Raw genomic sequence first — 17,832 nt, forward strand, 5'->3', positions numbered from 1 at the left:
AGAGGATTACATGACTGAAGATAGTTAAAGCACTTAGAGCAGTGTGTGGCACTCAGTTAATGTTGGGCGCCTGTCCCGGTTCATATGGTTTAGCCAGCGTACCAGCCCTGGGCTGGATGACACACAGAAAGCACTCACTGCAAGGATGGTCTCCTGGAATCCTCACATCATCCAACAACGAAATCATTCTTCCTTTTCTACAGTAGAGAGGTCTGAAACTCCAAAACTACCCCAATGTCACACAATCATCTAAGTAGCAGCATTGAAATCCAAACCCTGCTTTGTCTGCTTTTGAAGTCTGGTCTCAGTAACAAGCACAGAAACTGGCGGTGCTGGCGTGTGTCCTGTTCTCTGGCAAATCCGAGACATGATCTGCTCTCCCTGCTTACAGGTACAGGGACCCATGCACACGCATGCACAGGCACATGCACATGCAATATTGCAGTGGGAAACTTCCCCCGCGCCTGTGCCTTTTGCTGACTACACACCCAACAATTTCTGGTCTGAAAGGCACTTTCCCAGAATGGAGTTGACAGCGGTTTTGGAAATGACTCAAACTAATTGAATTCTTGACATGGCAAGTTGCTGGGGACATTGGATCCTTCTTATTTCCAGCTGCATGAAAGCAAGAAGCTTTGCCAAACCAAAGAAGATCAAGCCATGGGAGAGAATACACGTCCAGTGCCAGATGCTCTTTATAGCAGTAAACAAATGGTTCGACCACCTTAAACTTTTGGTTTTCATAATTCAGTGCACCTGTCTACAATACAATAATGATCCTGCTGAGAGGTCCCTTGAAGATGAAACAGAAAATACTTGCAAAAAGTAAGCAATGACAAGATTTCTCATCACACAGCTCCTTACCACCATACTCCATCCTGCACACACCCCTCTCTCTTACAATTAAAAGGCCTCAAAATTTCCACCATGTAGGAAATTAGTCTCTCTCCCTCTCTTCCCCTTTCCTCCTCCTTCCCATCCTCTCTCTGTTTTTCTCTTCCAGGAAGAAACTCTTGAATGTCAAACGCTAGACATTATCTAGTACAGACCATCAACTTGAAAGTCAGGAAAAACCTGGGTTTGAATCCTTGTTATGGCACATTATGCAAGTTACTTAAACCCTCTGTGATTCAGTTACCTCATCTGTAAAATGGGCTTAAAAATAATACTTACCTGATGGGACTGGTGTGAATACTGAATGAGCTAATGCTTGTAAGATCCTTAGGGCAGAGCCTGGCACATAGCCTATGCCCCCAAAATGTTCCTCGTAGTATCACCCAATCCACCCTCTTCATTTTACAGACAAGGAAACTGGATTTAGAGAAAAGTGATCTATCCAAAGTCATATGGTGAGTGAACGGCAGAGCCAAGTCTGGGTCCAGGCACCCCAGCCAGGCCCTCTTCCTGCTGTATCACACATCGCATAGTATATTTCCCGCCAGTCATGACCTTCGAGCAGAATGAGGTTGGGACGCTTTCCGGTTGGTCATGTCCGTGCTGAGCTGCTGAGTTCGGCAGAGCCAGGGCCAAGAGCATCCTGGGTTGCTGGCCCCGCTGTGGTCAGGGGCAGGCTGAGCACGAGGGGAAGTGCTGCTTACGTATCATAATGACGCACAGTCTCCAGGACTATCACACCCTGCTAGAGCCAATTTCCACAGAGCGCTGAGCAACCGTCCTCTTAATATTAATTTACATTCTGGAAGCTGAAGCTCCAGAAAAGTTGACTGGATAGTGTCACCCTCAACAGCCTTCAAATGTTCTGGTAACAGACAAAACCTCTGCCTCCAAACCAGCCTCCAATCCACATCCCTGAGGCCTGAGGCGCTCGCACGCTCTCTGTCTCTCTGTCTGTCTGTCTGTCTGTCTGTCTCTCTCTCTCTCTCTGCCCCCCAGGACCCTCTCCCAGTGCTGACAGACTGCAGAGACTGGATCGTTGTCTGTACTATGACCTGTTTTTGCCCACATGGTACCATTTCACCCCAAATGCTCTTCCCTCTCCCTTTTCGTAAAGAACACACACACACACGTACATACACACGTGCACACGCACCATCACCCACACGCCCAAGGGCTTTTGTTCCCTAGGGAAAGTGTTCAAATCGTCCACAACAATATTTGGTTCCAGCGTGGGAGGATCAGAAACCTGCAACCGGGGCAGGTGCAGGTCCGGGTGTTTCCAGAGATAACAGACCCATTAGTTCTGACAAACGTTCCCACGTTCCTGCCTCTAATCTGTGCCAAACTTTCCAAATCCAGCCAGAGCCTGGAGCTCCTCGCAGACCATCCAGGATGTCTCTGATCTAGTTAGTGGCCGGGTGGCCACGGCTGCACAGACCAACAAAGTTTTTCTCACGTGTCAGCCAGCCACACCCTCCACTCACAACAAACAGAGGCAAGGGGATATGGGGGCTAACTGGCCTGGAAGATGGGAGGGGAGGGAGGGATCATGGTGATGATGATGGTAATTCTGTAGTGGAAAGATCACTGGCCTGGAAGGCAGGAGGCCTGGGTCCTAATCCTGGCCACTGAGTGAAGTGCATGCTCTTGGGCCAGTCACTTAACCTCTCTGTGCCTCGGCGTCCTCACCTGCTGTAGCAGTGGGCTTGCCTGGAGGGTCTGAAGGAAGTCTCTCAGGGTAAGGTTTCTATAGTGACCATCTTCAGTCCCGATGGCACACATGGGCAATTAGGGGCAAACCACGACAGGGCTCAGCGTTAACCAGAATTCTCACCACTTCCAGCCACTTCTGGCTCACACTTTCTCCCCAGTGAAAGGTCAAAAGGAAGGACTCTTGCAAAGTGGGTAAATGCCAAAGAGGATTTGTTCACTTGGGGGCAAGGGTCAAGGGTCTGGGCTGGTCCCCAAGTCCTTCTGATGTCCTTTTTAACATTTTTGGAGCCCAAGGCAGGGCCCAAGTTATCTCCAAGCTCCAAGTCCGTCTGCCTCTTGGGCTTCAGAGACGGAAAGCAGAGCTCTCAGCGGCAGTTAGGAGACTTGCCAGATGGCTGGCTGGTCATGGCAGAGCTGACCTAATCCAGGTCCCCTACCTCCTACTCCAGAGCTAGGAAGCGTTGGCATGTGTGACAGCAGTGGTGGCCTCTGTGACAGACAGTGTCAGCTTGTGCTGCAGGCTCCCCCATCACTGAGGCTTAGAGGCGGTGAGAGAACAGTGCAGGTTCCCGTTCCCCTTCAACCTTAAGGGTTCAATTCACCCTTCTTCTCCCACTTGACATCTGTCTTCCCTTGCTGACTGTCCAAACTGTAGACTTGAGACTGCAGCACCAGGGCAGAAGCAACATCCTAATGTACTCTGTTAGCCAGGACCTCCAATTGCATACTGTCAAATATCTAGAATATAATCCTTTCTAGATATAGCTCCTAATGACTCTGTTTCTCTTATAAAACCTTAACTATTACAGATAATGAAGATATGACATGTCAATATTTGTGGATGCACCTAATGCAGTCCTTCAAGAAACAATTACAGCCTGAAATGTGAGTATTAGAAAAGCTGAAAATCAACGGTCTCAGCAACTATTTCAAGTAACAAACAAATAAAAAAACAAGAGAACCACAAAGAAGAGCAAATCAAACCCAAAGAAAGTAGAAGGAAGGAAATAATAACTAGAAGAGTGGAACATTCATACAATAGAAAAGTCACACAATAGAGAAAATCAACAAAGCCAGGAATGAACTCTTTACAAAGATTGATCAAACTGGTAAACCTCTAGCAAAACTCTTCAAGAAAAAGAAAAAAAATACACTTAACGATATTAGAAGTAAAAAGTAACACGTTACTAAAGACGCTACAGACATTAAAATGATAATAAGAGGATATCAAGAATAATTTTATTTCGATAAATTTGACAATTTTTAAAAATTGGCAAATGCCTTGAGAAATAGAGCATGTCAAAACTGACACAAGAAAAAAATTAGAAAATATAATACTCCAATATCTATTTAAACATTGAATGAATACTCCAATATCTATTTAACACTGAATGAATACTCCAATCTCTATTTAACATTGAATGGATACTCCAGTATCTATTTAAACTTTGACTCTATTCTTAAAAACCTTTCCACAAAGAAAACTCCAGGTCCAGGTAGCCTCATTGGTAAATTCCCTCAAACATTTAAAGAAGAAATAGCACCAATCTTAGACAAACTCTTCCAGATAATTGATAAAGAAGAGACATTTCTTAACTCATTTTATGAGGCCAGCATAAATTTAATAACAAACTTGAAAAGGACATTACAAGAAATGAAAATTACAGACCAGTCTCTTTCTCATGAATGTAGACACAAAAGTTGTAAACAAAATATTAGCAAACAGAAACTATTTGTGTATCAAAAATCACTGAACTGTACACTTAAAAGGGTGAATTATTGTGTATAAATCATATCTCAATAAATCTGACTTCTAATAAAGGAAAAATGGATCTTAACTCACACATTATCAAACTTCCAATAGATTGTAGATATATATAAATGTGAAAAGCAAAACAATAAAGCTCTTAGAAAAAAAATAGGAAGATGTCTTCATGACCTTAAGGTAGGCAAAAATTTTTGTAACAAGTTTTTAAAAACTACTAATTATAAGGGGGAAAACTGATCAATTTGACTGCATTGAAATTCATATCTTCTGCTCATCAAAAAGCACCATTAAGAGAGTAAAAACATCAGCCACAATCTGGGAGAAGATATTTGTAGTACATATATCCAACAAAGGACTTTATTCCAGAATAAATAAAGAACTCCTACTAATCGATAAGAAAATTGTAGATAACCCACTTCACAAAAGAGGATATCCAAATGTCCAATTTTATTAGTCATCTGGAAATACAAATTACAACCTCAATGTAGCCCACTGCATATTCACTAGAAGACCAAAGTGGAAAAGATAGGCAATAGCCCGTATTGGTGAGGATATGGAACAACTGGACCTTTCAAAACATTGGTATTGGAAATGTTAATTGATACAATCACTTTGGAAAACTGTCAGTATTTACTCAAGCAAAACACTTGCAAGCCCTATTACCTAGCAGTTTTACTCCTAGGCATATATCCAACAGTAATATGTACACATGTTCACCAAAAGACAAGTACAAGCAACACTATTAGCAAAAGTCAAATACAGGAGACACCCCAAATATCCATCAGTGGTAGAATGGATAAATAATGATGATATATTCATAACATGGAATACTAAAGACAATGAAAATTCCACAACAGCATGCAATAACATCATGTTGAGTGACAAAAGCCAGATAAAAAAGAATTCAGACCATATGATTCCATTCATATAAAATTCAAAAATAGGCAAAGACAGTATAAGCTGTTAGAAGCCAAGATATGGGTTACCTTGCTGGTTTTTTTTTTTTTTTTTGAGATTGGTTACTCTTGAGGAAAGTCTCAATGACTGGCAGGGTAGTTGAAGGGTTTTCTGGCGATGGGGTTGTAATGTCTTGTTTCTTGATTTACGAGCTTGATTACATGGATGTGTACAGTCTGTGAAAACACTGTACACTTGTGATTTCTGTATTATACTTCCATAAAAAATGTTTATATAGAAAAAATTAAGTGGATGGGAACATGGCAAAAATTGTTGTATCCATTTAACCAAGGAAAATTGAGTAGGGGAAGAATTAGCTTTAGGACAGAAGAAGACTTCAAGAATCTGAGCCTGTTTGCCAAAGATCTGTGTGATTTTCCTTCAGGCTCCACAATTAGGTAGAAGGACTGACTGAGGTCGGTCAGCAATTTGAAGAGAGTGTCACAGAGACTGACCAGTCCTTTATGAATGCAGAGTCTGATGGCATTCTGGGCCTGGGATACCCCTGCTTGGCTGCTGAAAGGGTGACCCTGGTGTTCGACACAATGGCCCAGAAGCTGGTGGATCTACCCGTGTTTTCTGTGTACACGAGCAGGTAAGGCCCGTCAGACCCACCAGGTTAAGGTTATGACTATAGGGAGACAACATGTCTAGACTTAGCAGTCACTACACCTGGGTTGGAGCTCTTGCTTGGTCTCGTATCAGCTGTGTGATTTGGGGCAAAACACTTACCCTCTCTGAATATTGAGAAAATGCGGTTTGCCTCAAAGTCGTTGAAAAAAGGACTTTGTAAACTGTACCACACTGGAGTAATTAAAGAATCTCTGGGATTGGACATTCATTTATGCAGTGAATAAATATTTATCAAGCCCCTATTATGTGCTCACCATGTTGTTAGGCACTGGGAACACAACGGAACAAGAGAGACAGTCCCTGCCCTCAAAAAGCTTAATTCTAGTGGGAGGAGGCAGGAAAAAGAATTCAAATGTTAGCTGACAATAAAATAATTACACATTAATGGATGGAATAACAAAATGTAGTATATACATACAACAGAAAATTATTCAGCCTGAAAGAGGAAGAAAATTCTAACAGTAGTGGAATTCATAGAGACAGAAAGTAGAATGGTGGCTGCCAGGGGCTGGGGAAGGAACAAGCAGGAAGTTATTGAATGCGTGTAGAGTTTCAATTTTATAGGATGAAAAGGTTCTGGGGATTGGTTGCACAACCATGTGAATATACTTAACACTACTGAACTGTACACTTAAAAATGGCTAAGAGGGTCGATTTTATGTGTTCTTTGCCAATTTATACAATTTTTTAAATTGCATGTTGTGGTTGGAAAAGGTCATGAGACTCACCAGCCCTTGGGCACGTTTACCTGGGGTCCTGGGAGGGTCAGGGAGGAGATTTCTTACCTCTCTGACTCCTTCCCAAGGAAACTTGGCCTGAGCTTACCCTGTTTCAGCAGAAGCCCATTTCTCCCGCTCTCCTCTCTCACATGGAGAGCCTTGAATCTCCTCCATCAAATGGCTTCCTCTCCAGCCTGATTGCAGTGGAGACCAGGCCTGGACAGAACTGTGATTAAGAGGGCAGGTGTCTGGACACCTTGCTTCTTCCATTCAGAGCTTCCTGCTCCCTTTCGGCCTGGAAAGATGTGAATTGTGGTGGAAAACAGCAAAGACTTTGCAGTCAGACTGACCTGGATTTAAATCCCCCCCTCTTGGGACTTCCCTGGGGGCTCAGTGGTTAAGAATCTGCCTGCCAATGCAGGGGACATGGGTTCGAGCCCTGGTCCAGGAAGATCCCACATGCTGCAGAGCAACTAAGCCCATGCGCCACAACTACTGCACTCTAGAGCACGGGAGCCACAACTACTGAGCCCACGTGCCGCAACTACTGAAGCCCGCGTGCCTAGAGCCCATGTTCCACAACAAAGGGAAGCTACCACAATGAGAAGCCCGTGCACCACAACAAAGAGTAGCCCCTGCTCGCCGCAACTAAAGAAAGCCTGCATGCTGCAACGAAGACCCAATGCAGTCAAAAATAAATTAATTAATTTTAAAAAAAGGAAATCTCCCATCTTGCATTACTTCATCTCCCTGAGCCTCATTTTTCTCAAATGGACACTAGGTTGACGTGAGAATTAATAAGATGAGGCAGGGAAAATTCCTAGCACAGCGCCTTGCATAAAGGCCATCAACAAACATCAGTTCCTCCCACCTCGTGCCTTGAAAACTGTTTTCCTTGGATTCCTACAGATATCCACTTCCCTTCCCCTTTACTGCCCTGCATACAGGGCCCCAATTTTTGTCTTTCTCTGATCCTTTTCCTCCTGAAAACAAATCAGTTTTAGGTCCTATTTCTGCAGGATCCTGCTAGGTGGCAGAACATATTCTGAGAAATCAACACAATATTAATAAATGTTCAAGCTCCAGTAAGTCACTTCGTGTTCAATTAGTGTCTTTGCCTAATACGAAAGAGTGAATACTGTGGAAATTCCAGGCACCACCACAATAGTGGAGAAGATACTTGGGGCAAAGGAGTCTTTGGGGATGCCTCAAGTTGCATGGTGAATGCACACCCCACGATGGTCCTGGCCTTGGTGCTGCATGAGTTCTGCTTGATCAGATCTGTGGTCTCCATTTCTCACCTCCCTACCCCTTCTATCCAAGAAGCAGGAGGATATTCACAAATCATTGAGCAGAGTTGTTTCTATTGTTTGCCCAAGAGGCTCAGACTAATCAACTTGCAGCAGTCAGAGGCCCTGGTCTCAAAGCACAGGCAGATATTTCTGCCTATCTAGGTACTTGGTGTGAGTGACCAGACCAAGAAGCAGGGGCCTGGCTGAGACTCGCCCCTAAGGTTTTCCAGTGGCCCTTCCTTGAAAATCTGCCTTACTTTCCATGTAGTGACACAGGAGGTGGTGCAGGTAGCGAGCTGATTTTCAGAGGCTATGACCACTCCCATCTCTCTGGGAACATAGATTGAGTCCCAGTCACCAAACAAGGCTACTGGCAGATTGCAGTGGACACGTAAGTATCCTCCACAGAGTATTTACAGAATGAGGGAAGAACTCCTAACAGGCTCAAGTGAAATTGGATTAACTAAATTGACCTGAATGAAACTGCTGGTCACTGAGAGAGGATGCTGGGAGCTGGCTGCATGAGGCTAGAATATGGAGGTGCTGAGCAGAGGGCAGGACGGGGCAGCAGGCACACGGTACCAACTCTCAGCTTCCTTTCTTGTACATGTGGTGTATCTCCAATTCAACAGGCAGTAAATACTAACACTCGGCCAACTACTCATTCAACATGAATTAACATGTAAGGCAAGGGCTGAGTGACACAGGGGTGCAAAAGCGAATTGGACTCAGATTTTGCCTTCACAAATCATTGCAGAAGATGACACCTATACACAAACTACTACCATGTAGAGTAGAAAGTGGTCAGTACTCCATGAGATGGACCACCAAAGTGGCCCAGCAGAAAGGGCAAGACCACTTCTATCTGAAGAACTCCTCAAGGGTTTCATGGAGTGGGTGGCATTGATTGAGTCTACACACACACAGAGGCATGGAGCAATCAGGGAAAGCGCCACATAGCTAACACTGTACTAGACAGTGCAGGAATTCAAAGAAATGTAATTCAAGTTTCAATTCAGCTGAAGATAAGTTCCTGCAAGGGGACAGGCATGTGCTAGGCACAGAGATACAAAAGCCATAAAGGCTCCAATGTTTACTGTCTACTGAGGGTTTTTCAAACTGCAAGGATTTACCCATTTATGGGTCATGACATCATTTTAGGGGATCGTGACCTACATTTTTTAATGAAATGGGCTAAAATAGAAAAAATCAGAGTGCACTTCACATATTAAGGTTAAGTACAGTTTCATGAAATTTTTATTTCCTGCGTGTGTGTGTGCATGTGTGTGTGTGTACTGGGTCAAGAAGTAAATGTATTTCCTGCTATGCATCTCAGTCAAAAAAAAAAAAATATTGAGAAACACTCATGTGGTGAGAGAGAACAAAATGGAAATTACTAACGTGCATCAGCAGATTAGAGAACCCAGCAGAGAGTGAGAGCTGCTGGGGTGCCAGGGAAGCTTAGGGGGAGAAAGGGGAAGGGGCAGGTAGGAGTAGCTGACGATGCTTCCTTTGTCCTCAGAATCCAGGTGGGAAGCACCATGATGTTCTTCTCCGAAAGCTGCAGGCCATTGTGGACCCAGGGGCCTCCCTCATCACAGGCCCCTCTGTGCTGTGTTTTCGTACACTGTGGAGTGTGTCAACATCGGTGTCTTGCTGGATGTCACCTTCACCATCAATGGGGTCCCCCACACCCTCCAACCAACTGCCTACACCCTGCTGGTGAGAACTGTTTCCTTATTCTGCAAGTCACAGGGCCATGCTCACACGCCTGCCACTTCCCCTTTCCAAACAGTCGCCTGTACTCAGGGTGTCTTTACCCCTTGCCTCCCTCCCATCTTATCCAGCTCTGAAAGCATTCCCTCTGGGAGGGGTGGTACTGCCAATGGTGGAAACACCGCTGGGCTGGTTCTAACTTCCTGTTCTGCTATGAAGCAGCAGCAAACCTTGGAGAAGCCATTTAATGAGGTTTTCTGACATTGTCAGGTAGGACCTTTCAACTGACAAAGCTTAATCTCTTCAACCACCAAGTCAGACTGGGATATTATTAGCCCATTTTATAGATGAGGATACTCAGAGAGTTAAATGTTTCAAGATATGAGCTGCTAGAGGTAGGGGGATACGGAATAAGGTTGTATCTCTTCTAACATTCAAGTTAACATTGTCCTCAAACAAGAAAATGTCTTGTTGCAGGCGATTGGTAAGTTTGGAGAGTGAGGTAGAAAGGGAACTTCCAGGTGTTTTGGAAATCTATGATCCTGAATTTTCAATATCGCGTTTCTTTGGCGACACACTTTAACACACCAACTTTGCCCGAGAGTCACCTGCAGCAACAGGGTGACTGCACCAGGATGGAAGCACTAAGGCGTAGACAGAGGGCTTTACCTACCCCCATAACTTGATCTCCATTCACCCCTTCCCAAAGCCACCAAATATAAACAGACAACGCAAGTGAAAACAAATGTTTTGCTTTAAAACACAAGCTTCATGTCAAGTCTCCTAAGCTCCTCCAACAAAGGAATTCTAGAGCTGCAACTGTGAACACGATGCTGAGGACAAGCTATACATTTCAACTGTGCTAATTTCATTAGTCTATACACCTGTCCCCACTCCAACACCCCACACCCTCTCCCCTTCACCCGACGTGAGTCCCTGCTCACCCGCACACCCTTCCCTGTACCCATTATGGTGCTATTGTCCTTTTATGCTAGCAGTTTTCAATCAAAGCCACCTTAATCCATCGAGGATGCTGTCATAACTTTGCATTTTTATCCCCTTCCTCTCAAGAAGACTCGAAGCTCTCAGTGAATTTTCCCAAACCCTCATCAGCAACCTCAAATTTCAAGTGGTGGTTGGAAAGACAACACCTGCCTGTTAGACCCCAAGTCTTTACCAAACCAAATAAGGTTGGGAGAGGTTATACTCTTCTCACGGATCAATGGATACCTACTTGCCTTATAACTTGAAGGAGCCACTCAAATGATTCTTCCCAGAACTTAGCAAGAGAGTAGCAGTGGCTAGCCACTTACAGAGCAATTACTCTCCCTTAAAAAATTAAGGTGAGCTTTGCTAGAAACTAAAGAAACCAGAATTTAAGCCAAGATCTTCTAATGCCAAACCTTTTGCTGTTCCAGCCATGCAACAAGGTTTCAGTTTTCCCAATCGTTAAGTTGGTGGTAAGGAGTGGAGGTGTATAACAGATGAACAATTATCAAAATTGTAGAACTTAGAAGCCAAGACCCATGTATATGAAATTGTGCAAACACTTTTTTGAGTAAACATGTATAGGTATATGAAATGGAAGAAAGAACCAACCAACCAAAATTGTGAAGTGGCTGTCCAAGGCCATTTGGTATAGCTACCACTACTACACAGTACAGCCTCTAGACAGCACTACTTCCTTCTTTCCCTATACGTCATTTATATCCTTCTTTCCAATTCCAGCAATTCATGGATGGAATGAAGTTCTTAATCAGTGGCTTTCAAGGTTCTGACATCCAACCTCCAACTTGGTCCTTCCGGACCCTAAGCAATGTATCATTAAACAGTTTTACTGCCTTTGACCATGGGAATAACCATGTGGGGCTGGCCCCAGCAGTCCCCAAAGCAGGGGCCTTGTGTCCGTGCCAGCCCCCCTGGAAATTCACCTGGGCCTATTAGGTTGGGACATTCTCCACAGCTGTCAAAGTTATTTTCAATAGAATGCAGTTTTTCCAGAGCTGCAACCCAAATTAGAATGAAACAGAGCATGAGAACACACATATACACACTCACACACATACTTCATACACCCACATACACACCAAATCCACCAACATCATAATGCAAGAATTAAGTTGTATGCCCATACTTTTTATCGCTTTTTGCTAATATTTTATTATGGAAATTTCCAAACATGTGCACAAGCAGAAATTATAGTACAATAAATCCCTGTGCAGCCCCACTCAGTTTCCACAACCCATCCACACATGGCAGGGCCTGTTTTATCTGTATCACCAGCTACTCCTCTCTCCAGCCCCACATGCCTGGATTATTTTGAAGTAAAATTCTTAGCATCACATCATAAATCATCACATCAAATATTTATCCATAAACCCTTCTAATACAGGTATCCCCTGCTTTCCAAAAGTTCACTTTATACCATTTTGCTTTTATGAAAGACCTACATTAGTACCTGTTTTCCCTAAACTAAAGGAATCCAAAGAGGATTTTTGCACTTATGAAAAAAAGGCAGAAATCGAAAAAAACAGTCAGTGTTTGTTTTGCAGCAAGCTTTTATAGAGGCAGGGCATACCCAAGCAGTGAGAGTGGCACCACCAAGCTCCTTCATGGGAACTACACTCAGCATCTGGGCATCAAGCCTCCATAGCTTTGAACTGTATCTGTGAGCATCTGAGCTTTATCTTGATTTAATTTGTGTGTCCATTAACAAGATGTGTCCATTAGCATAGTTTCATAGGAAACTTCTACTTTCAGATAACAAGGGAAACCAGTATTCTTTTTTTTTTTGATTAATTTTATTCAAGCATAGTTGATTTACAATGTTGTGTTAATTTCTGCTGTACAACAAAGTGATTCAGTTAAACATATATATATTCTTTTTCATATTCTTTTCCATTATGATTTATCACAGAATATTGAATACAGTTCCTTGTGTGGGAAACCAGTATTCTTAAATGTGCTGTCAGTGTTCAGATGTTTCCTATTGCCTCATAAATGTTTGGTCATTTTTACAGTTGACTTGTTTGTGTCAGGATTCAAGGTTCACAGAGTACATTTGTTTGAAATGTCTCTTTTCATCCATAGTTTCACATTCTGAATTTCACTGGTTGAAATCCAGAGCTGTCATGTAACACGGTTGTCTGAGTTCATTGTTCCTATAAAACGATAGTTAGATCTAGAGGCCTTATTTCGTGGAAAGAACACTTCTTAAATGGTGCTGGGTACCTCTACTGTATCCCATCGGGGGCAGATAATGCCGGGCGCCTCTCAATTTGTAACGTTAGGACTGATGGGTGGGTTCCCGAGTTGTCAGTCTCATCCACCCACGATAACGTTCCCTTCAGCGTTTGACCTAAAGGTTTCAGCAGCCACTGATGATCCTCGCTTAGATCCACACTATCACTAGGGGCTGAAAACAGGGCTTTTTCTAATTCTATTTTTCTTCCTGTATTTGTTAGCTGGAACTCTTCTATAAAAAACAACCCTTTCGGGCTTCCCTGGTGGCGCAGTGGTTAAGAATCCGCCTGCCAGTGCAGGGGACACGGGTTTGAGCCCTGGTCCAGGAAGATCCCACGTGCCGTGGAGCAACTAAGCCCATGCGCCATAACTACTGAGCCTGTGCTCTAGAGCCCACAAGGCACAACTACTGAGTCCATGCGCCATAACTACTGAAGCCCACGTGCCTAGAGCCCGAGCTCCGAAACAAGAGAAGTCACCGCAATGAGGAGCCCGCGCACTGCAACAAAGAGTAGCCCCCACTTGCTGCAACTAGAGAAACTCCGCGCGTAGCAACAAAGAACCAAAGCAGCCAAAAATCAATAAATAATTAAAAAAACAAAAAACAACCCTTTCATTAAGTATTGTCCACTATGAGGTGCAGCTCATACAAGAAAGGCAAGATTACCTGCTTTTTTCCCTTTATTTACCAGTTTTCAGAATTAAGAGTATGTTTCAACTTAACTGCCATTTTTTAACGCTCAGATCACCCCACCTTTAGCCAGTGGGCACCCCTTCAATTGAGCTCCTGTGAACTTTTGACTTGACCTCAATACAAAGAGATGTTCTGGGCCCATTTTCCCACAGTTCTGGTTCCTTGCAGTGTGTTCATGTGTTTGTTGTAAATGAAAATATTTCATAGTACATGGGAGGGGTGTGGTTGGAGAGAAAGAGAGAGGGAGAGAGAGGCTCTGAAGGAACGCTTTTCACTTTTGGGAACCAGGGCCCATCCTAAGGGAGCTGATATGGGGAATCTGGGTCTAAGGACCATCCTTTGCCACTAGAAACAACTTGTCTTTCTTTTCCTTCCTTTCAATTTTTCTTTTTTCAAAATGGAAATATCTTCAGCGTTTTTCTTATTCTAAAATATGTGCAAGTCCCCCATGGGCCTCCTCCTCAGAGATAAGCATTACTATCAATTTGAAGTTACCTTATGCAGACTTTTTTCCTTGCATATGTAAACAGAGATGGCTATTGGTAAGGAAACCTTTTTCTTTTCTCATTTAACAGTAGATTTCCCAACAGTACATTCTTCTAACTCATTCAGCACAGTGTCAATTTATTTATCAAACCCTCTCTTAATAAATATTTGTTTTGTGCCAGATGCTAAGAGAGACACCCCAAGACCTGCAAGACAACTGGGGGAGGCCCTAGCTGTCACTTCTGGCAGCAGGGGTCGTGGAAAACACACCAGGCTTAACCCTAACCCTAAGCCTGTATCCACATCTGTGCTCCACCCCTCATCAATCTGCCATCCTTGGCTAATTACTTTGTGTCTCTGGGATATTCTCCCTGCAGAGCTCTTGGGAAGAGTTGAGCTTATCTGGATGGAAGCGCTTGGCTCATAATGTTAGCGTCCCTTCTCTCTAAGCATCAGGATCCAAGAAGTTCACAGCTACACACATGCACACACTTTTTTTTGCTTTGTTTTTACTCTTTTTTTGCCTATATATATATATATATATACACTTTTTTTTTAAACTAAATTATTGCTTTCAGAGCAATATTTAAGCAATTAAGTCAAAAGCAGCATAGTGGAGCGGTTAACAACACAAGCTCTGTGAGGGCGGGGCGCCAACCTTTAGAGGGCATCCCTGCAGACTTTCTCCTCCAGGGGGATTTCTGCATGGGCAGCAACCCTGATGTGCTGGCCTGGAGCCTGAGGGTCCAGGAGCCTGAGTGGTGGAGGCTGGAGTATGAAAGTGATGCTTCAATCACATCTGTAGGAAGTGAAATCACGCTCAGTCCCAAGGCTGCCCGAACCCAGTTCTGCTCTGAGCACTCTGGTCCCTCAAGGCAGAAGTGATGCTTTCAGTCAGTGTGGACTAAACTCCTGCTGCCTGTGTAAACCTACTTAACCCTAATAGCTGCTTTGGGTTTTCCACAACTGACCTTGGCTCTTTGTGACCTTCACATCAGTGGTTATTACCTCTGAAATCCAGGACTGTGTCCCATGTCCCATGTCTGATACTAGGTTACCACCTCTCAGGGATGGGCCAAGAGGTTTGGCCAAAGCTTCACTGTACCCTGGGAATTGTTAAAGGATGCTGTATTCATTTCCTAGGGCTGCCATAACCAAGTACCACAAATTTAGTGGCTTAAGACAACAGATATTTATTGTCTCACAGTTCTGGAGGCTAGAAGACCCAGATCAATGTGTCAGCAAGGCCATGCTCCCTCTGAAATCGTAGGGGAGAAACTTTCCTCACCTATTCCAGACTTCTGGCTGGAATCCTCGGCATTGCTTGGCTTGCAGCTGCATCACTCCAATCTCAGCCTCCGTCATCCCATGATGCGTCCCTGTGTGTCTCTGTCTCTGTGACTCTTCCCTCTTATAAGGACACCAGTCACATCAGATTAAAGGCCCACCCTACTCTAGTATGAACTCATCTCAATTTTAATTGCACCTCCAGCGACCCTATTTCCAAATAAGGTCATTCTGAGGTACAGGGGTTCAGACTTCAACCTATCTTTTAGGGGAACTCAATTTAACCCGTAACAGATGCTCTGCTAACTAACTGCTCTTATATTTGACTTTTGGCTTCTTAAAATCCTTTTAGGAGTTTTCGGTGTTTTGTTGTTCTTTTCTTGTCTTCTTTTCTCTTCTTTCCCTCACAACAAATCTGTAAATTAGGCAGAGGAGGTTTTCTTATCCTGTTTTGTAGATGGGGAAATTGGGGTATAAAACAATGAAACCATTTGTCAAAAGTAGAGATGAAGGTAGAATCCATGTCTCCCAGCTCCTAATCCACTGCTTCTGATTCATCCTCCTCCCCCACCCAGGTAGTTGCCAGTTCAGGATATCTCAAAGGCAAGGATGAAAGGTAGATTCTAAACAGTCCCCCTAATAATGTTTACTTGTTAAAATAAAAATGTATAAGCTGCTGAAAAGTTAATGGTTGCTGACCCCCAAAAGGATCCAAACAGCGTCCTCATGTCTGCTCCTACATGGAGATAAGACCCTGCCAAAGGATTCCCGGGAGCCTGCTATTTTCGTGTGTCGGGCATCACTTCCTTTGAGGAATTGTTCCCCTCCTGTTCTAAGTCCTGTAGCCTCTCCTGGTGGTTCCTGGGTTCCCGTCATCACCAGTGACATTACAGGGGAGGACTCAGGCCTCAAGTCACACCTGTCAGACTCTCTCTCCTGGGAATGGAAATCTTGAGTGGGACCCCACAGGACGGAGGGGTGCCTGGAGCTGAGTCGTGCATGGCAGGCACACAGAGAGTGCTCCCAAGTTCCCAGTGCCAAGGTCACAGGGCTACCCTGCTTCTGTCCTTCCTACTGTGTCTGTTCTCAGCTAAAGAACTCTGGCACGTGCAACTCACTGTAAGAGGGAGGCTGGGATGACTGTCTTGTGTGGGAGTCGGTGGCCTCAGGACTGTGAAGTCTGCTCTTTTCTCTAAGGAAAGTTCCGAAGCATGCCTCAGTGACTTTGGCTGGGGAGCCCTTAAAAGAAGAACTTGTGCTTACGAGGATGGTCAGGGGAGAGGAGTTATGTGAGAACTTACCCAACACCCCACACACTTGGGGTGTGTAAAACACATCAGGGTTTAGAGCTACAAGTCCAGGCCTCAGGACCATAGTATGCCCCCTCTCCTCAGCTTCAACATCTGCCCTCATCTTTTCAACACTTGCCAGGTTATGACATAACACTGGTTTCTATAACAACGAAACCCCCAGATCACAGTGCTTTAGCACAATCAAAGTGTATTCCTCGTTCATGGAGAGGCCAGTTGAAGAGCCAATGCTTCAAAACCCTGGGATCCATCTGCCTTGTGGTTCCCACATCCGTTAGGACCTCAGAGTCATTCTACTGTCCTGTGGACAGGGATAGATTATGGCAGCTCCTGCAAGAAGTCTTCCCAGGCCAGGTTTGAAAGAAGCCCAGTACCAGCGGGACACTTCTCTATATCCATTTGACTTGAGCTCTATGGGACCAGGGGCTCTGTCTTGTTCACCGTTCCGTCCATCGGCTAAAATGTGGTCCATGACCATGCCTGTCTACAGGGGGTGGGAAATGGCAGTGAGCTGTGGCCTGGCGGTGTAAGGGGGCTTGAATGAACACTGCTCGTCTCTGCCTCACCAGGTCTCTGGCTGGGATCCTTTCCTTTCTCCTGATTCTTAAATGTGAGTATGTCTCAAGTTCTGCCTCAGCCCTCTTCTCTCTCTCTCATTCTCCTCTCTCCATCTCCTTCCCCTCTCCCACATCGGGGATGATGTGTCTCTGCTGAGTGCAACCTATGGAGACAACCCCTGTGTCAACATCTCTACGCAGATGACCTGTAAATCTACGACCTTTTCAAATTAGCTCCTGTATCTCTGTTTCTCATCCTGCGCTATCTAGCCTGACCTCTTGTCCTACAATTCGTTCATTTACCCAACAAATATTTATGGAGTCCTATCTTGGGCCTGTTTCCTTAAGGGGAAATTTTTTTTTTAATGCCTGAGTCAGAAGCTTATATTTAACATTTTATTGGGAAGTTCAATTCAAAGGAAGTAAGAAAGGGGGAAAGGGAAGTGAAGAAGAAAGAGAAGGGGAATAGATACAAGGAGGTGAGTTTCCAAGCTCACTACAGATTTGCAGCAAACACAGGCACCTCCAGCAAGGCCGTGGACTGAGGGCAGCTCAGAATA

At 44.3% G+C, this 17,832-nt stretch overlaps 1 protein-coding gene across 1 annotated transcript; it reads left to right on the top strand.

The window, feature by feature from the left end:
* Positions 1-1,444: 1,444 nt before the first annotated feature.
* On the top strand, positions 1,445-12,607 carry CTSE (cathepsin E; the record flags this gene model as incomplete). The annotated part of the gene is given in 8 exon segments (XM_082363829.1): positions 1,445-1,465; positions 5,734-5,930; positions 8,158-8,323; positions 8,327-8,370; positions 9,502-9,541; positions 9,547-9,586; positions 9,589-9,701; positions 11,424-12,607. Coding segments are annotated over 8 exon segments (837 nt in total). The 3' UTR covers positions 11,640-12,607.
* Positions 12,608-17,832: the final 5,225 nt, after the last annotated feature.

The sequence above is a fragment of the Balaenoptera borealis genome (genome assembly GCF_965194805.1).
Source record: "Balaenoptera borealis genome assembly, chromosome: 1".
Taxonomy (NCBI): Eukaryota; Metazoa; Chordata; class Mammalia; order Artiodactyla; family Balaenopteridae; genus Balaenoptera; species Balaenoptera borealis.